Source organism: Doryrhamphus excisus, chromosome 1 (genome assembly GCF_030265055.1).
Source record: "Doryrhamphus excisus isolate RoL2022-K1 chromosome 1, RoL_Dexc_1.0, whole genome shotgun sequence".
NCBI lineage: Eukaryota > Metazoa > Chordata > Actinopteri > Syngnathiformes > Syngnathidae > Doryrhamphus > Doryrhamphus excisus.
In genome coordinates, this window is record NC_080466.1 from 25,087,437 (window position 1) to 25,112,854 (window position 25,418).

Here is a 25,418-nt window from a genome sequence, read left to right on the forward strand (position 1 = left end):
TTGCCCAACCAGTCTACATGTGCTTTGTGGACCTGGAAAAGGCATATGACCGTGTCCCTTGTGGTGTCCTTTGGGGGGTGCTCCGAGAGTACGGGATTGGTGGCGCGCTACTACGTTCCATCCGGTCCTTGTACAAACGGGGCAGGAGTCTGGTTCGCATTGCCAGTAGTAAGTCCAGCCTGTTTCGGGTAAACGTTGGCCTCCGCCAAGGCTGCCCTTTGTCACCGATTCTGTTCACAATTTTCATGGACAGAATTTCTAGGCGGAGCCAAGGTGTTGAGGGAGTCCGGTTCGGGGGCCTTAAAATCTCATCTCTGCTATTTGCAGATGATGTGGTTCTTATGGCTTCTTCGGGCTGTGACCTTCAGCGTTTACTGGGACGGTTTGCATCTGAGTGTGAAGCGTCTGGGATGAGACTCAGTACCTCCAAATCAGAGGCCATGGTTCTCAGTCGGAAAAGGGTGGAGTGCCCCCTCCGGGTTGGGAATGAAGTCCTGCCCCAGGTGGAGGAGTTTAAGTATCTTGGGGTCTTGTTCACGAGTGAGGGAAAGTGGGAGCGTGAGGTCGACAGACGGATCGGTGCAGCCTCGGCAGTAATGCGGTCGCTGTACCGGACCGTCGTGGTGAAAAGAGAGCTGAGTCAGAAGGCAAAGCTCTCAATTTACCGGTGGATCTATGTTCCCATGACCCAAAGCTCATGACCCAAAGAATGAGATGGCGGATACAGGCGGCTGAAATGAGTTTCCTCCGTAGGGTAGCTGGACTCACCCTAAGAGATAGGGTGAGGAGCTCAGCCATCCGGGAGGGGCTCAGTGTAGAGCCGCTTCTCCTTCACATCGAGAGGAGTCAGTTGAGGTGGTTCGGGCATCTAGTCCGGATGCCTCCCAGACGCCTCCCTGGTGAGGTGTTCCGGGCATGCCGCCCCGGGAAAAGGTCCCGGGGCAGACCTCGGACACGCTGGAGGGACTATGTCTCACAGCTGGCCTGGGAACGCCTTGGTGTCCTCCCGGTGGAGCTGGAGGAGGTGGCCGGGGACGGGGAATTCTGGGCTTCCCTACTAAGATTGCTGCCCCTGCGACCCGGACGTTTAGCAGAACAAGTGGAGGATATGGTAAGAAATACAATATTATCAGCAGTTAGTTTTACTTTTATTATTTTCTGTCTCACTTAAGAGCTTTCTCATTTAGTTCTAATGATGTCATATATATTTATTTTTTTCACATGGAAAATATTGGTGGTCCTTATATGGGGGTCAAACATTCTTTTGGGGAAATGTTCAACTCTCACCCTCTAAATGTGTTAGAATATCATAAAAACTCACTGTGCAAAATTTTTCATTTTTTTCAACAATATTTAGAGGTTGCTCAAGGCTTCTGAATATTTCCAGAATTGCTCGTTTTTTTAGGAAATTGCACCATTTTAAGAACGCAAAGCAAAATAAAAATAAAACATTACCTTTATTGACTAGTCATTAGCCACGTATACATGGACCCAAATATTCCAATTCCATTCGGGTTATTTGCTCAAACGGAAAGAATGTAACCTTTGTATACACCTCATTCCCAAAGAAAAGTGCCAATCCGAATGAATATATAATGGGATTCCCAGGGGTGGAATATTCCTTTCCCCAATCCGATTGAGGTATCTTGTACCCGCTCAAACGGAAAGTTGTCAGACTGCGTTCTTCTTTGTGGTGTTTTTCTTCTTCTGTTGTTTATTGGCGGTTGGCAAGCAGCTTTGGTGTGCATTAGCGCCATCTGTGGAACAGAATCTAAACCCTTCTATACGCCATTCACAAGTCCACTTTTATTCAAAAAGAAATACATATCTATCATATCATATCTGGTCTCCTAGCTGTGAGGTCTATGCGCTAACCACTCGACCGCCGTGCAGCCCAACCTATAAATATGAATCAATATTGATCAAATTTGGCTCAAATGTTTTTTCATTTAATATTGGTGGAGTGAGAGCATGAAATTTCCAAATTTAAAAAATATCGACCACCCTAATGCTTATGCTATTTTTCAACACTTATCCACCTTGCCAGGCAAGGTGTGATGGTTTGCTGGATGATGAGAGCCAGGCTGCTCAGGAGGAGGCGGACAATGAAAATGATGTGGAGGAGATGGAGGAAGATGAGGGAGGTTTGTTTTGGGTCTTGGTTTTGTTATCTTTAATAGTTAATTGATTAGAAAATAGGTGTGATGATGATATTGTAATGCGCTCATATTGTATTTAATAACTAATTCAATATGCTGGTATTATTGTAAACAAAAGCACAGGTTCGCGCAACTGAGTGTGAATTAATTTGGAGCATTACAAAGTGAGTTATGAGACTTCGTTTTCTATGCCGCTTATCCTGATATATACAGTATATAGTATCAACAGCCGAGTCATGATTCATGTTTAACACGTTTAACACGACCTGGTTCTACACCCAGGGCGCCCGCCTGAGGATGCCTACCTCGCGCTTGGTCGAGGGCGCCCCCCGGAGGGTGTATACCGACCCAACCATTCCCTCCATCACGTGGAGGGGTCTTGCTGGCTCCGCCGGGCCTGCCGCCCCGGCCGACCCCCAGAGGTGTCTCGTCGGCGACCCACCTCCGGTCCCCCCACCACCCGTCCCTCTTTGACTTCTAACTGTTTTGGACGTCTGGGATCCGTCCTTGAGGGGGGTGTACTGTCACGCCCTGTGTGGGTTCCTAAGTGACAGTTTGGGTTTAAGTTACCTTCTTGGGCTTTGGTTTCCGTTTTGAACTCTTTTTGTATTTTGACTTCCTCTTTTGCCCTGTCTGCCTTAGTTGCCATGGTCACCCACACCTGTCCCTAATTTGTCCTCCTATTTAGTTCAGGTGTGTGCAGCTCCCCTTTGTTGGATCATTATTGTTTGTCCGTCAGCTACCTGAGTTGCTTTGTTCTTCTGTTGCTATTAATGCACAGAATAAATATTATTTACCTGCACTTGGTCCTGTTCTCTGCATCCTGGGGTCGAACCGTAAAGCAATGAAGCCGAACCGTGACATTATTGATCTCAAGTCCTAACATAATTCTGTGTGACTTGAAACCTTGAAACCTCATCTTTCGCATGCTTGAAACTACAATGAGAAGGACTCAAGTCAGACATATTGGCTCCTTTGTGAGGTATAAGAGTACAATATGATATTGATCAGGCATTTTTTTGCCAGCTATTACAAGATAATAACTCAAATTCTAGGTCATTGGTCAAATTTGTATGTGCTATTCATTCTTTCTTTTTCTAAACTACTTTTCCTCATGAGGCTTGTTGGGGTATGCTGGAGCCTATACCAGCTCACTTTGGGCAGGAGGCGGGCACACCCTGGACTGGTTGCTAGCCAATCATAGGGCACATATACTGTAGACCAGGGGTCGGCAACCCTTCCACTCACTCAGTGACTATATTTTAAAAACTCTTTGTAATATGCAAAGAGCTGCACCATGGACGAGGGGTTGGCGCGCAGACCTCACAGTTCGGAGATCACGGTTCAATTCCACCCTCGGCCATCTCCGTGGGTTTTCTCCGGGTACTCCGGTTTCCTCCCACATTCCAAAAACATGCTAGGTTAATTGGCCACTCCATATTGTCCATAGGTATGAATGTGAGTGTGAATGGTTGTTTGTCTATATGTGCCCTGTGATTGGCTGGCCACCAGTCCAGGGTGTACCCCGCCTCTCGCCCCAAGACAGCTGGGATAGGCTCCAGCACCCCCTGCGACCCTCGTGAGGATAAGCGGTAGAAAATGAATGAATGAATGAATGAATGAATGAATAATAGCAGAATAGAACAAATATAAATGCTGTGTGTATGTGTAATGGATGCCAACTCATAGGGTAATAAAAGTATCATCTTGGTTAAACTATAATACCTGACACCTGAAGATATGTGCAGCGACGTGCTCACATCACATCCCATTTGGTCCCACTCTGTCCCGCCGTTTCCCACTGCATCCCGTGTGATGCCACGCAACAGCAGGGGGGAGCAGATGGTTTTTCCTGGCTGCCTCTGCAACGATATCTCACCTCAGTTTGTGTTATTTTTTCATTACATTTTTTCTCTCTCTTTTCATGAATTAGTTCCCTATCCTATTTTATTTGATGTTTTTATTGATGTAAGGGTATGTTTGAGATATCGCCCCAATCACGTTCCTTTGGCAGAGTTACTTGTTGCTCAGGGGTTTATGCCTGGGAATTGTTGTGGGCCAACCTGGGGTTGGGGCCTGATTCTCTTGGGTCTTTGTGCCAGAGGTGCATATGGGTCTTGGTTCTCGGCAATGGGTGAGCTTCAGGTTGGACAACCGCTCCTTTTTTTTCTTCTTCCTCCACTTCCTTCTCCCTTTGCCCATTATGGTGATGAGAGGGTTGGGGTTGGATAATAATAATCATAATAATAAATGTACTTTTACTTTGAAATGGATACGTTGGGTGACAGGAAGCCAGTGGAGGTTTTTAAGGACAGGGGTAATGTGTTGACGGGAGCGGGTGGAGGTGAGGAGGCGGGCAGCGGAGTTGTGAATATATTGTAGTTTGTTGAGGGTTTTGGAAGGTGTACCGTATAGAATACTGTTGCAGTAGTCCATTCTGGAGGTGATGCATGGAATGAGTGAATGCATGGATCAGGGATTCAGCGGCAGAGAATGAAAGTGATGGACGGAGTCGGGCTATGTTCTTAAGATGGAAGAATGCAGTCTGTTAACTGTTTGATGTGGGGTTCAAATGAAAGGGTGGGGTCTAGGAGGATACCAAGGTTGCAGATGAGTGGGGATGGAATAAGGGTAGCGATGTCGAGGTTGAGACAGAAGTTATGGGTGGGTGTTGGGATGTTTTTGGGAATGATAATGGTAATGGTAATGGTAATGGTAATGGTTTTGTTTCATTTGAACATGCATCAGATTCCAATTGAGTGCATCCCATAATCAGTTCCCAGTTCCACATGTCCAAAAGGAGTAGGAAGAAGCAAAGCTTATTAAATCCTACCCCTCCATCTGGTACTTTTACAATCACTAACTGTTACATTTGTTCACTTCCTGCTTTCCTAATACAGTTTAAGCTTTTAAAAAAAATAATTTTAATTTTAATTTTAATTTTTTCATTTTTATCACGTACCTCGTAGGAGGTGATATGAGCATCCAATGCCATAATGGGTACCATAGTGCGTGTCAATATAGTGATATATATAGCACATCATGACTGGTTCAAGACTCTTCATCCTTGTATTTAGCAAACATCAACTGCTTGTATTGTTTCTTGAATTGGCTCATCGTTGTGCATTGTTTGATTTCCTTACTCAATCCATTCCATAGTTTGATTCCACATACTGAAATGCTATGGCTAGCATAACGTAGTCCTAGCATAGAAGTGTTTCAAATGTACTTCTTCCCTGAGATCATATTTCTCCTCTCTTGTAGAGAAGTATTGGATGACATTTTTAGCTAATTGCTTATTTTTAGCCTTATGCATTATTTTAGCTGTTTGAAGATGAACTATATCAGCAAGTTGAAGTATTTGTGATTTTAGAAATAAGGAGTTTGTATGTTCTCTGTAGGCGGCATTATGAATTATCCTTACTGACCTTTTTTGCAGTTTTTGGGACCAATGATGATAATATCTGTTTTGTCACTGTTAAGTTTCAGGAAATTGTGTTCCATCCAGGTTGTGATGTCAGTTAAGGGTAGATGCGGGGCAGGTGGGAATGCGTGTTGATTGTGACGATGCCCCACTATTTTTGAGAAGCATTGGTTTACTTTTTCCATGTCTGTTACTTCGTACCACCAGGGGTTTCTGTCTTCTCCAGGACATTCCAAACGGTTGTAGTGGCGATGACCAACATTTGTGTAATGGATCTGATTGATTTTCCATCCTCTCTGAGATTCACAATTGCTTGTTTTTCCCCCGGAGGCGACTCTGGTTTTCCTGTTGTGCCCAATTTGAAACTGAGCGCAGACAAGAGGTGTTTTTTATTGATTGAATAAGTAATATAATAGGACAGTGTTTCCCACACTTTTCACAGTCCTTCAAACATCTGACTGGAGGTCATGTATCCACTGCTGCTTCTACTATTAAATTATTTTATATTTATTACTTGATATATATTATGAAATTATGTGCCTAGTTTTTTTTCCAACACAAAGTGCTGCTAATTTGAAAGAGAGAGGGATTAAGAGGGGTAAGACATCTGTTGGCATCTGTTTGTCTTCTGTTTCATTCAGTATTTATGTCATTTTTGACACTTTATTGTGTATCTCTAATGTGACATTTCCAGATCATTTTGTCATCTATTATGAGTAGGGATGTCCGGTATTGGATTTTTTTTTTTTTTTTTTACTGATAACCGATATCCTGATATTTATTGTCTCTTCCCATACCAATGTGTGTAACATGACATATCTCCTTTGGTGGAATGAACACATATACGTATGTGTTGTGAAGCTAATTAATAAAGTATTTGGCAATTATTATATTATTATATATCATTTTATATTTTGAAATGCATTTTTTGATTAGTGTGTCATAGTAAATGTCACTTTACTTTAACCATAGTTTATGTATTTATTTTAAAAACTCTGTCATATGCAAAGAGCTGCACCGTGGACGAGTGGTTAGCGCGCAGACCTCACAGCTAGGAGACAACGGTTCAATTCCACCCTCGGCCATCTCTGTGTGGAGTTTGCACGTTCTCCCCGTGCATGCGTGGGTTTTCTCCGGGTACTCCGGTTTCCTCCCACATTCCAAAAACATGCTAGGTTAATTGGCCACTCCAAATTGTCCATAGGTATGAATGTGAGTGTGAATGGTTGTTTGTCTATGTGTGCCCTGTGATTGGCTGGTGACCAGTCCAGGGTGTACCCCGCCTTACGCCCGAAGACAGCTGGGATAGGCTCCAGCACCCCCCGCAACCCTCGTGAGGAAAAGCGGTAGAAAATGAATGAATGAATGAATTAGAAAATTCCATATTCACAAATCCAGAGTGATGTTATGTAAGCCAAATATTCACCAGTTTTCTTCTGAATTGAAAATATTATATGAATCACTGAAGCTGATAATCAAAAACAGAAAAGTGGTGAAAAGCTTTCATACATTGGAGAACGTTCTGTCACGCCCTGTGTGGGTTCCTGTGTGACAGTTTGTCTATGTTCCCTGTCTGGGCTTTTGTTTCCCTTTTTGGACGCTCTCATTTTGTATTTGACTTCCTGTTTTGCCTTCTCTGCCTTCGTTGCCATAGCCACCCACACCTGTCCCTAATTTGTCCTCTCTATTTAGTTCAGGTGTGTGCGTCTCCCTTTGTTGGATCATTGTTGTTTGTCTGTCAGCTACCTGAGTTGCTTTTTCCTGCTGCTGCAATTATTGCACGCAATAAACATTATTTACCTGCTATTGGTCCTGCTCTCTGCATCCTGGGCCCCGTTTCAAGAAGCAGGTTCAACCAACTCTGGAGTCTAACCCTGAACTCTGAGTTGATCTACTCTGAGACAGGAAACTCTGACTTACGGGTTTCAGAACAGGTGATTTCAATTGGTTCAATCAACACAGAGTTTGTTCACTCTGAGTTAAGCGCGTGCACCACGACTTTAAAAAGCCCTGATCAATGGAGCCCTGTTCCCTCGATTCACCATGGCAACGAGTGAGAAGAAAAGATCGTCGTATTTCAGTCCTCTGGAACTGGATATATTAATGCGGTCATACGGCAAATTTGAAAGCGTTTTTAAAAAGAAAAGCAACATTGAAAGCGTTTTTAAAAAGAAAAGCAACATTGAAAGCGTTTTTAAAAAGAAAAGCAACATTGAAAGCGTTTTTAAAAAGAAAAGCAACATTGAAAGCGTTTTTAAAAAGAAAAGCAACACGGCTGCAGCAGCGAAAGAACGCGAGTCGGCGTGGGAGAAGATTAGTGCTCGAGTCAATGCGTAAGTTTAAATTTATTATATACATTTATGCAATCACAATAATATTAGGCTACAGATGCAAACAAGTAGAATGGTGTTACAGCTACAATTTATGTCACTTAGATGTAATCCCACCGGCGAAAAAAGAACGTGGAAGCAGCTGAAGATGAAATATAAAAACATTGTTCAAACAGGTAAGCCCTCAGCATAACAGTCAGGGTGCCTTTTTTTAATCATGTTTACCACTAAATATCATTCAGCAGCTGTTTCAGTGTGCATTATCTCCAACATAATATTGTTTTCACACACATAAATGTCCTCGCCTGTATACAGTTAAATCAGACATATGAAAAGCAACATCTAACTTCTACTCAGCCAACAGAAAGCGGGCATCTGCCCGCAAAACTGGCGGAGGACCACCCCCACCACGTCTGACCGAGGCAGAGGAGCTGGCCATGAGTCAGACTGTCGGGAGGCCAGTCGCAGAGGGGATCCCTGGAGGAACCTCATCCTCGGACATGATTACACAGGAGCCACCAGCCTTGATAAGATGCAATAGGCCTAGGCCTCAAACTTCTTTTGGGCCTATAGTTCAATGTTAATTTCCCTTTCATGTGTTTTTCTTTTGTCTCAACAGATTCTGAAGACGTACTTGGTCTAGTGGATCCATGTGCCACTTTAACTGTAAGTAGCCAATAGTCCAGAGATTATGCCATATTTAAAGTATAGCATAGTGAAACACAACACTCTAAACAGGATGATGAAGATGATGGGACCACAATGTCTGCTGCCTTCTCTGTGGTGTCTGAGAGGGAGCCTGAGAGGCCTACAGAGGTAAAATCTTGATGTTACTGATTTCCTCTCCATTCACATGTGTTTACATGTGGATTATAGTGACTTTTAGCCTACACTGAAGTATTAACGGATTCTTATCCATTTTAGCAGAGCATGGCTGGGCAGCAGGAAGAGGGTCCCTCAACCTCCACAGCACAGATTGACACAGTGAGATATGTATTCAGTAAATTCCAGAGGTTAATTCAGTGGAATTCATGTGCAACTGTATAATGTCATCCTTATGTGTTCCCAGCTACCACTAAAAGAAATCTACAAAGTGCATTTATTAAAAACAGTACAAAAAACAGAAAAAGAAATGGTGCTGCTGGACCGCCAGATAACTAAAACGGATCTGGAAATTGAATTATTAAAACACAAGTTAGAGGTGGGTGCATGGTCATAGGTGAATTGTATTGATGATTGTAACAATTAAAAAGTAAGAAACCATTTTTTTTCTTATTTGTAGGAAATAAAGAAGACCAAATAAAATTTATTTTGTCTTTCTGTTTATTTTACTGCTGTTGGTGATGGTGATTATGAAAAACGACCAAACTGGCTTTAAACACGCGCGACAATGAATGAATCACACCGGAGACAGAAAGAAACTCGAGGTTCATTGAAGAAAACCTGGTCCCGACCAGGTTATGTTCACAGAGTCTGTTGCCATAGTAACTGACACCGAGGTTAAGTTACCTCTCTCTGTGAAACAGGCTGGAGTTACTCCTCTGTCTCTGGTTTGACTTACCTCCCTTTTTGAAACGGAAAACTCAGAGTTTCCCTCATTTCAGGGTTAACATACTCCGAGTTTTCACTAAACCTGCTTCGTGAAACGGGGCCCTGGGGTCGAACCTTAAAGCTCTCCAGCCGAACCGTGACACGTTCTAAAAACAATTCATATGAAGCACAAGCTTAAGTGACATGTTTTCTATTGTTTTAATATTGGTTGTACTCTTTTTTTTAAGCAATATTCCTGGCACATTCCTTTCTTTATTTACTTTTTCTTATTTGTTATTGTTCTGTAGAATTGCACTTTCCTGTAATTCTGCTTATACTGTTTTGTAATTGAAATTTGTAATAAAATATATATTTAAAAAATTATAATGACAGCTGGGATAGGCTCCAGCACCCCCGCGACCCTCGTGAGGACAAGCAGTAGAAAATGAATGAATGAATAAATGAATGAATAATAAATAAAAATAAATAAATAAATAAATAACTTCCTGTTACGGGTTGCGATTCTCAACCTACCACCAGATGGCGCCAAAAACCATTGAAACACATACTACCAACACCAGCTCAGAGTGTGTATTTATTCATTTAAAAATACATTCTATTACTTCTAATCGGTTGGTACAACGAAGACCACAGTATTGATGATCTGTATTTTGACCAGTAGATGGCAGCACACGCCCGCTCACGGAAACTGAAGCTATTCGAGCAATCCTTTCAAATGTTGCAACACTCAGTTTACATCGTTGCATATGATCCATACATTTACATATAAATATCGTTTAATGTAAGATCAGTAATAGATCAGGGGAAAATGTCTCTCAGCTGTAAAAACCTTTCCAAGTTGAATTTCATTGAATTCAAGTAGGCCACTTTCCTTGTTTGAATGTTTGTTTTAAACATACATACATGAAGATAAAAAGTTGTTGTTTTTACATCACTTGTTAAACTTTGGCTCTGGCATCTGAGCAAGAAAAAATGAGTTTTCTGGCGTGGGGGCGTGGGGGCACGTTTGACGTCAAGGTCAGCTGACTGGTGGGACGGGACACTTATAAGACAACTTGGAAAAGTTGGGCTCACTTTCCTCTCATCCCAAACTTGCAGGACGACTTCTGTGGAAACTTTCTCACTAACTTGACAGAAGAATTCAACTTGGGTTTTGTTTTTCCTTCTCTGGAACTTTCCAGGTAAGTTGGAAAACTTTAAACTTGATATTTAATGGTCACGTCATAAAGTTTAAAAAGTGATATTAGATGGTCTTTTTCTTGATAGATTTTTAATACTTGATGGCTATTAAAGAAAGGTGATATTTACTGGCCATTTAATCAATAATTTGGTCATATCTTACTTTAGAAAGTTTCCATATTTCATATTAGATAATAATTTACTTTAGAAATCTTTAAATGTGATATTTGATGGGCATTTAGTTTCGAAGGTTTTTAATGTGAAAGTGATAATCATTTACTTTAGAAAGTTTTAAATGGTATTTTAATTTAATTTAATTTAATTTAATTTAATTTAATTTAATTTAATTTAATTTAATTTAATTTTATTTTATTTTATTTTATTTTATTTTATTTTATTTTATTTTATTTTATTTTATTTTATACTTGAAGGTTGTAAATGTGAAATTATTATATCAAGTTTCTAAACAATATGTGCTTTTGTGAAATAAACAAGAATATGAATGAATAAATTAAACAAACATTTTTCTTGGCAAACTTTTAACTTGTCCTTCTTAACCTGAAAGATTTGAACCTTAAAGCTTTGACAAATCTCTGAAGGACTGTCCGGGCCGCTCCAGAAAAGCAGGAAGCCTGAAATGGGAATGTTTCCCCATTCATATCCTGTCTTGTCCAAGTGGACATTGTGTTGACTCTTTTGTTCTGTGCTGTCTTCATCATTTAGCACAAAGTCACTCATGTAGAAAGTGGCGGGACTTTGTAATAAGTTGAAAACAATGAGGGGGCTTATGAACAATATGACAGTGACTTGTATCATATTGTTTATTGTTATTGGTGTATCGTTATTAATGATTCTGATTATGTATATATATTTTTGGTTTCAATTACCAATTTACAGTCGTAGTTAAGTTTTTAAATGTCCTCTTTAAATTGGTAATAGTGTTGTTCCTGTTCTGCCCTAGCGCCACAAAGATTCCCTCCAAATAATGGATAATACAAAACATAAAAAAAACATCAAAATGCAAGAAATGTCACCTAAATGTATAAACGAGTATGAGTATGTAATATGAGTATTTGGAGCCCACTGTAACATAATAAATGATCATCTGTTGTTAATAACTGAAATAAATTCAATTCATTCATCCCATCTCAAAGAGAGAAAATGAGTGCACTTTGTGTCTGCAACCAGCAGGGGTGCAGTTGATTGAGTCTTTGTAGTAGTTTGTGGTGGAAGGAGAACAAGTAACGTGAGCGATTGGAATTGAACCTCCATCTTTGCAGACCTGACAACATGATTCTGATCACTACATCAAAGAATAATAACATGTTTGTTGTTCTTTCTCTGTCCAAAGCCACGCATGTTAGGTCAATAATTAGGTTGAAATCCAAGTGCAAGCTTAGAGGAGGGCAGTGTGAGCAAAGCGGCTCTCAGCAGGGTTTTCCGGTCTGTTCAACATCCACTTTAGCGTCCCACACTGCTTCACATTCTCCAGCAGCTTTATTTCTGCAAGCTCACGATGGAGAACTTGGCAATCACAGCAGTGTTTGGCACCTTTTCTCATCTTGTTCTTGTTCATTTACAGAAGCCTTCAACCAAGAAGGAGAAATGACGTTTGATGTTGACGCAAAAGCATTTACTTAGACTTTTGGGGTCAAGCAAGTTCTGAAACGTGCACAGCAGAAAAACCGTTAAATCCTCTCATGTGACTCCAGCTATACTGGGGTGCCAACTATTTGGATCTGGATCTAAATCCCTTTATTTTTCTATGGGGAGAATGCATTGTCATTAAACCATAAGAACTGGGCATCCAATCAGGGTTTTCACGCCGCCATTCCGATACCGATCATCCATGAGTGAAATCGTCCGATACCAATCACAGTTTTTAATGTATTTATGATGAGTGGTATGGATCAGAGGCAACCTTAGACAATTCCAAGGGCCCCTGGCAAACAGGTGATTGTTAAAAATAAACTTTTGGGCTGATTGTTGTTTTTGTGAGGTGATTTTTGTGATGTTTGACACAAACCTGAATTTAATTTAATGCCTGCTTTTAGACAAATAAGAATAGTTGGGAAATAAACTGTTCAAGAATTATTTTTTAGCTCAAGATAAGAAAACATAGAATAGAAATAAATAGAAATATGTCCTGCTCAATTTACAACAGAATAAATAAGTGTCCATGTGTTCAACGTTCACCACTACTGGAGTTGTCCACTATTTGTGTTTTATTTATGACATTTGTACACGACTTTATTACCAAGCATGTCTCCATCAAACAGCGTGGCCATCTTCTTCATGCTATTTTGTGCTCATTTATCATTATTTAAAGGTAAAAAGTTGTAAAAAATAAAATAAAAATAATAAAAAGCTACTGTTGGTTGAAGCAAATATTCTTTGACCCTTTGGTGAGCTATGGCATCCCTGGCATAATATCACAAATTGTGGTTTGAGGAGAGGACATCATTAGTACAAGAGAGTAAAGGTGTTTGATGATACTTTCCCTGAAAGTGATATCCACTTGTGGCTTCCCCGTGGGACAAAAACGAGTTCTGAACTAATAGCATTGCTTGTCTGTGCCGCTATGATAAAAAGTCACAGTAGAAGTTTGAGAACCAGAAGCTGGGTAGATAACTCTAGCTAGCTCGGAGCTAGCTGCCGCTGGTCAGACTACGTAAACAAAGATGCAAGAAAAGTCCAACGGCAATAGTGTGGCAAGGGAGTGATCAAACATGGTATCGATTGGAGTTAAGCTCAATACGAAACACATTTTGTTGCCGACACTACATGACACAGCAGACATGGAGGATTTACCATCGCAAAGGCGTTCATCAGCATATGCCGATCACGTGTTTTTTTTACAAAAATGGTCCAACATTTATCAAAGGACGTTTGATCGGAGCATCCCTAATATCAACTAACAACGTCATAAACAATGTTGTATAAATAACTGCACTTCTATAAACAGTTGTTGGTATGAGATTGTGGCATTTCTTTCCAAAATGATGAGTCAATGTATTTTTTCCGTGACCATTATGCTCTAATATACGGACAGATGTTCGTAGTAACAGAAAAGCAGTATAATCTTTAATGGCACAAATTCTGAACCATTTGTTTTCTCTGTCCAGAATGTGTCTATTTTGTCCTGAAAAGAGTGCTGCTACGGTTTGTCCCATTTTGATGTGAAATAAAGTTTGATTTGAATGTGTTTTTCTTTCATCTGCTCAGGCTCCTTCAGGATGGGCGATTGGAGCGCTCTTGGTCGTTTGCTGGATAAAGTCCAGGCGTACTCGACTGCCGGAGGGAAAGTCTGGCTGTCTGTCCTCTTCATCTTCAGGATCCTGGTCCTGGGCACGGCGGTAGAATCCGCTTGGGGAGATGAGCAGTCTGCCTTCAAATGCAACACCCAACAACCCGGTTGCGAGAACGTCTGCTATGACAAATCCTTTCCCATCTCCCATGTTCGATTCTGGGTCCTCCAGATTATCTTTGTGTCGACCCCGACGCTGCTTTATCTCGCTCACGTCTTCTACCTGAACAGAAAGGAGCAGAAGCTGAACAGGAAGGAGGAAGAGCTTAAAGCTGTGCAAAACGACGGAGGAGATGTCGACCTCCCACTGAAGAAAATTGAAATGAAAAAGATGAAATATGGCATTGACGAGCATGGCAAAGTCAAGATGAAAGGGGCCCTGCTCAGAACCTATATTGTCAGTATTTTCTTCAAGTCCTTGTTTGAAGTGGGCTTCCTTGTCATCCAGTGGTACATCTACGGCTTCAGCCTGTCTGCGGTCTACACCTGCGAGAGGTCCCCGTGCCCACATCGAGTGGACTGCTTCTTGTCCCGTCCCACAGAGAAGACGGTCTTCATCATTTTCATGCTGGTGGTCTCGCTGGTGTCTCTGCTCCTCAACGTCATAGAACTCTTTTATGTGTTCTTCAAGAGGATCAAGGATCGCGTGAAAGGCAAACAGCAGCCCACGCTCTACCCAAGCGGAGGCACTTTGAGTCCAACCCCCAAAGATCTCCCTGCAGCTAAGTACGCCTTCTACAACGGTTGCTCTTCCCCGACTGCCCCGCTCTCACCCATGTCCCCCCCAGGTTACAAGTTGGCCACAGGAGAGCGGGGGACCGGCTCATGTCGTAATTTTAACAAACAGGCCAATGAGCAGAACTGGGCCAACTATTCCACAGAGCAGAATAGGCTTGGTCAGAATGGCGGCGGGAGCACAATTTCAAACTCCCATGCACAAGCCTTTGACTTCCCTGACGACACGCACGAGCATAAGAAATTGTCCTCATCAGTGGGACATGAGTTGCAACCGCTGGCGTTGATGGATGCCAGGCCCTGCAGCCGGGCCAGCAGCCGCATGAGCAGTCGGGCCCGGCCAGATGACTTGGATGTGTAAACCCTGATTCCTCTACGTCTTCCTCCCTCACCTCTACCTGGCTGAGAGCAGGCGTGGCTGCAGCCTAAGAATCAGGAAACCCCAATAACTTAGGTTGAAATAGGAGGTGGGGACTAACCTCAGTTACTGTTGTCATCATAGACTCTTAGTTCAGCAAGAGACATTAAACTTGTTATGTAACACTGTTAAAAAGGCACAAGTTGCATATTTGGACGACTTTTACCATACAGAAGTTTACATACACACATCATGGGCATGCATGTCTTATTCATTTTCAGCCCTTAAAGTGTATTGTTTTCTTTTTCTACAGCGGGATGAAGAGCTTCTGTGTTTTTTTCTTGGAAACAAGATTTCACTGCACAATTTTAAATTTAGTTTGGATTTTCTCTAATTTACACAGGGTAATTAGGGCTCCGTGAGAGCTCCGATATATAAGTAGTAGAAGCCGAAGGTTGTAGGATGGTTTTTATTTGACCTTAACAAGACCAAGCTGTGTTCGTTCTCATCGGTGATTATGATTGACTGAATGTGTTTGTGAAAGTCCAAGGAACTCCGTGAAGATGTAAGAAGGCAAATTGTAGATTTACAGATTTGGGAAAGTCTTTTGAATATATTTTTCAGTGACTACAGATTTTTTTTTAAATCATCACTTCAGATAATTTCACTTCAATCCATACAGTACATCTTATTTAGATGTGTCAGCACTTTGCCAAAGTCTGGGAGAAGATCCATTCCGTTCCCTCAAATGAAAATAAATAGTTAAGATGTTCAGGAACAATCCAGGAATCACCAAGACTCAGTCCTACCATGAAGTAGAAACTGTTGAAACACCAGAGTACAAGTGGTACACGGTGCCTGGAATCAACACCTTCCAGGCTGACTCAATGTTGAAGCTGTCCACATGGACAAACTAAATGTCTTCTGGACAAATGCTAGATGAGGCAAATTTTAAATTCTTTGTCCATAATGACTAAAAGTATGTTTGGAGGTGCAACTGTATCTGGTACACTGATACACAGTAGCCACGTATACATGGACCCAAATATTCCAATTCCATTCGGGTTATTTGCTCAAACGGAAAGAATGTAACCTTTGTATACACCTCATTCCCAAAGAAAAGTGGCAATCCGAATGAATATATAATGGGTGTCCCAGGGGTGGAATATTCCTTTCCCTAATCCGATTGAGGTATCTTGTACCCGCTCAAAAGGAAAGTTGTCAGACTGCGTTCTTCTTTGTGGTGTTTTTCTTCTTCTGTTGTTTATTGGCGGTTGGCAAGCAGCTTTCGTGTGCATTAGCGCCATCTGTGGAACAGAATCTAAACCCTTCTATACGCCATTCACAAGTCCACTTTTATTAAAAAAGAAAATACATATCTATATAAAACATGTGCTGTGCTTAATTATAAAATATTAGCAAGATTGAACTTTATCTTTTCCTGTTCCCGGGTGCGTTCTTTCAGCGAATGCTGAGATATGACGTAACACGCAGCTCCAGACGTTCTTCAATTTTAAAAAATGGAGTTATGGATGGATAACGGAGTTATTCCAACAAGTGAAAGAAAAACTGGAGGAAGTCGGTATCACGTGATGTTGGTGTTTACGTTTTACTGGGCATGCCACATTAACTATTCTGGTTGATTATAGCGGCGCATGTAGACACGAGATTGGAATGTTCCTTTCCATGTATACCATTGCTTTCGGAAAGGTCATTCGGAAAGATTCCATTCAGAAACAGAATAAGTCCTCATGTAAACGTGGCTAGTGATTGGAATAAAAAAGAAGAACTACCTCCTACCTCCTCAAATCAACAGCTGATATCAGAAGTTTAGTTAATTGATTAATTCATTCATTTTCATTCTCTTTCCTCACGAGGGTCGCGGGGGTGCTGGAGCCTATCCCAGCTGTCTTTGGATGAGAGGCGGGGTACACCCTGGACTGTGGCCAGCCAATCACAGGGCACATATAGACAAACAACCATTCACACTCACATTCATACCTATGGACAATTTGGAGTGGCCAATTAACCTAGCATGTTTTTGGAATGTGGGAGGAAACCGGAGTACCCGGAGAAAACCCACGCATGCACGGGGAGAACATGCAAACTCCACACAGAGATGGTCTAGGGTGGAATTGAGCCCAATCGACCACCGTGCCGCCCCAGAAGTTTAGTTTTCATCCAAAAATTGTCTGGTTGAGGTGAAACGTGATGAGGTCATTTATTAGTGGGTGTTTCAACCTATGTGTATGATTTTGACCATGTGAATATTAGAGACGATTTTGAATGAATTCAAAGTGCGCCCAATTCTTGTTCTTGAAAAAGATACATGTTGTAGAATCACATTACACTTCAAAATCAATAAGGGCCCGAAATTGATATTGATTCCTGTGATGACTGTACGTAAACGTTTGACTGTGTATCGCTTAGTCCAGCATTGACAGTTAGGCAGGTGAACAGTGGTGCACGCTGGTCAAGATTATCTTTTTTGTATTTGATCTTAGTCTATGTAAGTAAGCTCACGTTTTCACCAAGGACAGGTTAGTTTCATTCTCTGTCTATTATCCAACCAACCCCAAAAGAGATGCAAAATTGGCCACAAATTTTCAATAACTGTATTATTGCTCTTCAGATCTTCGTATGGATAACACAATGGTACAATATATCTTTTATCATTAATAAAAAAAAAAGTTAGATTCTTAAAGAACTTTCATAGCAACAAATTATCAGAAACATTGGTAGGTTCTATGTAGGGTATCCTTTACAATACGTTCAGTAGTTCCCAACACGGATCATCCAAACACAAGTTGAAAGGTGGACGTTTAGAAAGCCTATCATGATTGACCCGTTTTATTTCTATGAGTGTCTTAGCCAGGGTTTGGGGATATCGATAAATATTTATTGCTTAGATGTCATGGACACTTAGCACTTGGTTCAATAATTGACTACTATTCAGTATCTCCTACCCATAGAATACAGGCCAACCCTTCTAGTTGTATACTGTATTTATTGGTCACGTCTACAGTCACATCATCAGTCAGTCTGGATTGTTTTTTCCTGGAAAACATTGAATTTATGTTGAAGTTTGTGGATGCATTTGTGTTTTTGTAGAGGATGTGATAGTGGCAGGTTTCAGGGGTCGAGCCGTTGTGACCACAAACAAATGGCTGTGATTGGATGATTCTTTGGACTTCCTTTTCCTGCTTTCTCGGAGGTGGAAAGACGGAATGATTTTCTTTGTTTTACATATTTGAGTGAATGATTTCTTTAGCTGTTTTTGTTTTGAGAAATAGTTACTTAGTACTGTAAATCGAGTTAACTGTGTCACAATGAAAAATGTGAGTTTCTAGAAGACTTTATAGATCAGGACTAATATTTAGTCAACTATATTAAAATGTATGCCAATGTAGTACCACAACTATCAAACATTAGAAGAAATTTGTCACATTCTGTCGGTACTTCCATGTGTTGTCATGGGTCTTTCAGCTACAATGGCATTTGCACTGATATGTTGGTGAGAAATATGTTAATATAATGCACCCACAAAGTGATGTACATGTTGCTAATTTATTCTAGAATGCATAAATCACTACAGTGCTTCATATCAGACAACCGACTACTGCTTTTCTCTGTCCTGGGCCAGATGTTAATATGCATTTGTTACAATAAATCAGACATTGCTAATCTATGTACAGTATAAGTGCATGATAGCAAACTCAAACACTCATTCATCATATCTGTGAAAACTATTTTAACCAATAAATGTTTCTTCATTCTTAATGTTGAAAATAAATTATGTTTTTTTTTCTAGCCGGGTCTCTTTCCAATTCAGTTGTCCAGTTTTGGTTTAATATTATATTATTCCAACGTTTATTATTCTAATTAATGGTAAACTTTGAACCCTGCAGCTTATACAGTGGTGCGGCTAATTGAAGGCCATGTTCTAATCTCTTAATTCAGGACTATGGCTATTTACGGAATTTACGGAATGCTGCTTGCGTGTCATTGAGGAAACGGTAGCTATTTCTTTGGCCTCCCAGGAAAATTAGCGGAAGCTCCTTCTGGTGGCCAATGAACTGCTTTGCTGGAAGGCAATACGAGATGGGGAAAAGTTAAAATAGTGTTCTTTTCAATCTAAACTTCTATTAGTCCTTGTCGCGTATATTTCTTAGTTAGCCTTTGATTGTTAAGTGATGATTTTTAGCGCTGAGTTAGTGAGTTATACTGTTATACGTATACAGAAATGACTTCCAAAAAAGACAAAAAAGTTTGTTTCTCATATTATGAATACCAAGAAGCCCATTCATCTATCACCCTTCAGTTATCTAACTAAAAAAAAATACTGCTTCAATATTCAACTCAGTGCTACTGAAATTACGTTGTTTTACCTCATATTGCAAGTCTATTTTCCTAAACACGTCTTCTTTGGTTAAAGAAGTAGGGAGGGTGGGGCTTCAGATCACTGGCGGCCACTAATCAGCTGCTTGGGAAAAGTGGGATGGGGTGAAGCGCCCGCCCGCCAGGCGTGTGACGGCTGAACGAACGAACACACCATATAGACGACACTCCACGTACGCTCGTCCCTCCTTTATCACTCCTTTATCGCTCCATTATCGCTCCATCGGTTCCACACATCACTGTAGCAAACCACCACCTTTAGTATCCTTTACTATTAGATACTACTACTTTAGTATTAGTACTAGATATTACTGCAGTAGATGGTGGTGGACATTGATAGGACAGTATTAAGGCCACATTTACAATAATAAAGATGTACATTTACAAAAAAATAATGGCAAATTTATGAGGAAAAATTCCCAAAATTTATGAAAAAAAATCTTCGATTTATAAGAATAATGTCCTAGATGTACAAAATTTGAGACAAAAAAAGATAATTTATGAAAAAAAGTCTTAAAAGTACTACATTTACAAGAATTACTCCTAAATTTATGAGAAAAAAGTTACAAGTTTATGAGGAACAAAATCCCATAAATTCATGAAAAAGTCTTACATACACAAGAAAAAAATTCTTAAATTTACAAGAAAAAAGTCCTAAACGTGTGAGAATAAATGTAAAATTAAAAAAAAACAAAATTTAGGAGAAAAAAAGTTACAAATTTGAGACAAAAAAAAGTTAATATGACTATGATAAACTTACTCTTTGCTTCCTTTCTTTCCTGTTTCCTCTCTGCACGCTCCTTTCTTCAAGACTGTCCTCCGAGCTCTTCAAACTTCACCCAACATTTTCAAAACATGCTTTGCAGTAGGCTGTAAAGGAAAGGGTTCAGTAAATGATAAAACATTTGTTTGAAATATTTCAACAATGAAAAATAATAAGCTGACGATATAAGGAAGACAACATGTTAACTCAGATGTTCACAAGTTAGTTTTAGGTTCAACAATCCATGTGGAAATACCAATGATTGTTAATGGCAAAACATTGATTTATATATCAAATTTTATTTTTAAGAATTTACATTATGCACTATTGAATCTTAAGGAGGTTCTAAGTAGAGCTTGTTGGATTTGAAAATTTTCCTCACCCTAACCCTAACAGAAATTAAGATTTAATTATGATGAATTAATAAAATAATTTCAAGTCTTTAGGAAAAAAGTCTACTGGTTCCAGGAATATACACTGCTAATTATTTATTTACTATACATTTTGTAATATACTATTAGTATGCAAAATAATTTGCAGTGTATATCAGAAAACATTTCAAATGGCTGCCTTGCTGTCCAATATTAGCAACAATGGTGGACAGCGAGAGGCCTTGCTTATGCAGTTCAACAATCCCACAAAGAAAGAAAGCTTTTTTGCCTTTACCATCCAGAGATCATGAGTGGGAATAACTGACAGAAAATCCTAAATCCACATTTTTGGAAAGATTTTACATTTTAAAAGGCTATAGTCTTAAACTCTGGATCAACTGATAAACAGCATATTTCAGTTTGTTTGTTTACAATAAATTGTTCACTCAAATTATTTATTGTTGCACTACCATTTTCTCCATTTGCATTTTGAAGCTCTACATAGAACCTGTTTAAGATGAACCGGCCGTAAAATTTTGATCAGTAGTAAATATAGGATGTGCTGTCCTCACAACATGTGTCTGTATGCTGCTAGACAGCCAGCGAACCAATGAAGAAAACTCCGCAAACAAGGCTTGCTTTTCTTGCTTTATGAAGCGTTCTTGTAAAAATAAGTGGTAACTGAAGCATACAGAAAAAATAAAATAAAATTCCAATACTGCTCATGTTGCAGGCTAAACACACATCAGCTAACAGTTAGCTAACACACTTACACCAACTGCATGTGCAAACTAGCAGTAGCATGAAGTTAGCAAACTTGACAAAACAAGTACAACTTTGGAAATAGAAAATGCATCTATGTAAGTTTATACACTAATATACTTACAAAGACGATAATTTCCCAAGAATTTCCCAACTTTCAGCGTTTTTATAAGGTTTTCCGCTTCGTTTCTGCCGTGAGGCCAGTCTGCTTTTCACCGAGTGACAACGACAAAGCTTACTTATATGCGAGAGCACTCAGAAGATGTCTCACTCTGTAAATTTTTTAACCTTAGCGTTTTTAACAATCTTTATTAGAACTTTTAACTATTACTTTGATTTTAACTAACTTATGAAACGTATGAATTATTAATGTCTTTGACCCAAAGACATGACATAGGATCTTCCATTGCAATTAGCTGCGCAACTGAGAAATGTCTTATATGCTTTTTCCTTATTTACACTGGCTGAAAATGTATTCACACGCCTGATACTTCTATTCATATACATATATATATATATATACAAATATATATATATATATATATATATATATATATGTATGTATATAGTATATAGTATATAGTATATATAGAGGATCAACTGAATCAAAGTTCGTGTGGCTTTAAAAGTGTTGTAAAAATAGTGAAATCCGTGTGTGACAGGGAATCCACATCTGCACTCAGCAAGAGGCTGAGACATCAGAGACCAAAAGAGAGGCCTCCTACATTCTGTCTCCTCAGTAACCATCTCCAAACACACCAGTCTTACAGTGTGCGTGATTTACCCAGACAGTTCTGCTGCCATTCAAGCACCATGGGAAAGTTAAAGAATGCACAGAACACAAAAACACAAAACATTGCAAAAGTCGATACATGTTCAGCAGATTTTTGGTGAAACGTATTTTTACAAATGTGTTACTTTATGACAGTAATAGGAATGCATTTTGTTTTATTTTTGTCTTATTCTTTATTTCTTTTTTTCCTTTTTTAAAAGTGCAAGATCCTGGTCCCAAACAATCTAGGGTGTACCCCACGTATCAGGGTGTACGCCGGATAAGCGGCACAGAAAATGGGTGGATGGAGAATCCTTTCGCACAAATTCAGGCTCATGATGAGCCTAATGTATTGCTATGTTCTCAGTTACTATTACAGTACAAGAACACTCACCAGAAGAAAGTGCTACTCACCAACCACACTAGTCATTTTAAACACAGCACAGTCTGTTAACTGCTGTTCAACTGTGATCATTTTAAAAAGTTCTCCATTGCCGTCCTCTAAGTCATCAAATGACTTAGAGGACAGCCAACAGCTACTTTTCTTAATGAAAGATTGGCAACAGTGAGAGAATGAAGCCAAAGATGCACCACTTCCATATCGATGGGGAGGATAACTTTTTTTCACTCTATCATGTTGGACATGCCACTGTTGACTGCATGCACAGTGGTGGTCTGTTGTTACAGGTGATGTTATTGTTGCCCCTCCCCAGCCTGGAAAGGGGTATGAATTAAATCCTGTGGTATAGAATAAGATGGACAATTCACGGTGAGATAAGTCCAGGGTGTACCCCGCCTCTCGCCTGAAGACAGCTGGGATAGGCTCCAGCACCCCCGCGACCCTCATGAGGATAAGCGGTAAAAAATGAATGAATGAATGAATGATTTCAGCAACCACAACTCTCATTAACCTATTAGCCGGTTAGTTTGCTTTGTCGCGAGACAACGACAGCAGTTAAAGACAGAAGGGGAGAGTTATTGGAGCTGAAAGTAATTGATGTGGTAGAACAGTCGTTTTTATTGCAAATGTTGATTGTTGTTTTTTTGCCTAAAGTAAGCATTTTAAAGCATAAAAATTGTTACATTAAGAATTAAAGAATATAAGAATATACAATAATTATATTAAAATATAAGGGATCCATATGTAAAATTCTACACTGGTCACTAGATGTCAGTAATCTTACTGTAATGTTGGATGAGACATACAAGCATCAGACTTAATTGCCTAAACAACAGGCCTTTATTGCAGGTTTGAATAATCTCGCAACAGCGATAATAACATCAATACATCCATTTTCTATACCACCTATACCACCACCCAGGGTGTACCCCGCCTCTTGCCTAAAGACAACTAGGATAGGCTCCAGCATTCCTGTGAGCCGAGTGAGGATAAGTGGCATAGAAAATGGATGGATGGCCAATAGCAGTGGTGCAGCCACGATTTTTTTAAAAATCACTTAGATCGACCTTGTTTATTTTTTATAAATTGCCTAATTTTTGAACCTGAGAGGCCATTGTTGTCTTAAGTTTTCCCCCAAAGGGACCAATAGCCCCTATCATTAATAAATAGAAAAATTTACAGTTTATCCATGTCCACTATGGCCCCCACCTGTGGAACAGCCTGCCGGAGAGCCTCAGGACTGCGGAGACTGTTGATATTTTAAAAAGAAGATTAAAGACGCACCTTTTTAATCAGGCTTTTAACTAATATTGTTAAGCTTTTATTATATTTTCATCCTTTTAGTCCTATTTTATGTTCTTATTCTTCACCTTTTAACTCCAGTGTTTTGTTTTTATCTTTTTAGTCCTATTTTATGCTCTTAATCTTCAGTTTTTAACTCCAGTGTTATGTTTTATCTTTTAGTCCTATTTTATGGTCTTGGTCTTTAGCTCTAACTCCAGTGTTTCCTCAGGGGGGTCCTCCACACTGGGGGCTGTTTGGGTATGCTGAGGGGGTGCCATCCTTGGGTCCCTTCGACACGGCCGGCTGGGGGGTTCCTCCCTTTAATGTGGGGGTCCGCCCGTCTAACGGAGTCGGAGGGCCCGGGTGCTGGTCCTCCGATGGCACGGCCTGCAGCTTCTCCCAATGTGGACGGCCCCAAAGGTGGCGTTTCCTTGTTCCTCAGTACCATGCCATGTCTCCCTACTGTGGGTGATTGTGTGCTTGCGTGTGTGTGTGTGTGGGTGGATGGGTGTGTGTGTGTGTGTGGGTCTAGTATGGAGGGTGGGAAGGAGGGGCTTTCTTTTTTCTTCATTGTTTTCCTTTTTAATTGTGGTAATTGTTTTAATTCTGGAAAGCACTTTGTGTTGCATCTCCTTGCAGGAAAAGTGCTATACAAATAAAGTTGATTTGATTTGATGTGTTCCGAGACAAGGTTTTGTGGGAATCGCTTTGGCTTATCTTCCACATGTAACGCCAGCTGGTGCTGCTGTGTGGAAGCACTGTTTGTAGGCAAACCTCATTACTTTAGTAAACATGCATCAATTTGACAGCTTGGCCTTTTAGCTCAATGCTTAGCTCTCCCTCGCTAACCCTTGACCCTGATTTGAGTTACTGGTGTGCACAGGTGGGTCCTCCCCTAAATCCATCCAATTATTGGCCGATGTTCACATATTTCCATTATATTCATTTAGCTTTGGAACAGTTTCCCTCATAGATTCAGAGTCATACAAAATACATTTCATTTTTACTGACCTACTTTGTGAACTAGTGTAGTTATACATTATTGTGTTCATATACGGCCAAGCATGTCTAGTTTCTTACAGGAATGCCATCATGTAGTATTTTCAGTGAATTCTTCAGAATTGTGACATTGTTGGATTGTTTGCTGAAGTGCTGCTCTTTATAAAGCAAGTGAAGTCAGTCTGTACGATACACTTGACCTTCAATTGTGAACGTTCCACTCTAATCTTCACTTGTGGTTCTCCTGTGTAGTAAGGAGCAAATACAGAGGACATGACCCTGCATATAATTTAGCACATACTATAAAAGACAGTCACCTCCGAGTACTTTTGTTACCTCTTAAACACAACATTTGTGCCTGCAAATTGAAGGAATGAATGAATACTGGTAGAAAGCCAACAGACTGAAATGATGAGGAGTTGGTTTATTCCCACATTGGTAGTGATGATAAAGCGGTGATAAAAGTTCATTCTTTCTTTCTTCTTAATTTATTTCAGACATGCATACTATGTTACATTATTGTTTCTCACATATACACTTACAATACAATACACTTACAATATCTATTTATATATATATATAAATATGTATATATATGTACGTATATATATGTATATATGTGTGTG

At 40.0% G+C, this 25,418-nt stretch overlaps 1 protein-coding gene across 1 annotated transcript; it reads left to right on the plus strand.

Annotated features, from left to right (window-relative positions):
* The first annotated feature begins 10,480 nt into the window (after positions 1-10,480).
* gja1b (gap junction protein alpha 1b) lies at positions 10,481-18,853 on the plus strand. Its single transcript, XM_058078491.1, has 2 exons — positions 10,481-10,645; positions 13,869-18,853. Exon 2 carries the CDS (start codon positions 13,880-13,882, stop codon positions 15,044-15,046), a length of 1,167 nt encoding a protein of 388 aa, XP_057934474.1. The 5' UTR covers positions 10,481-10,645; positions 13,869-13,879; the 3' UTR covers positions 15,047-18,853.
* Positions 18,854-25,418: the final 6,565 nt, after the last annotated feature.

Bases quoted from the DNA above. Each gene is read 5' to 3' on its own strand.
- gja1b (XM_058078491.1), top strand. From the start codon at position 13,880: ATGGGCGATTGGAGCGCTCTTGGTCGTTTGCTGGATAAAGTCCAGGCG.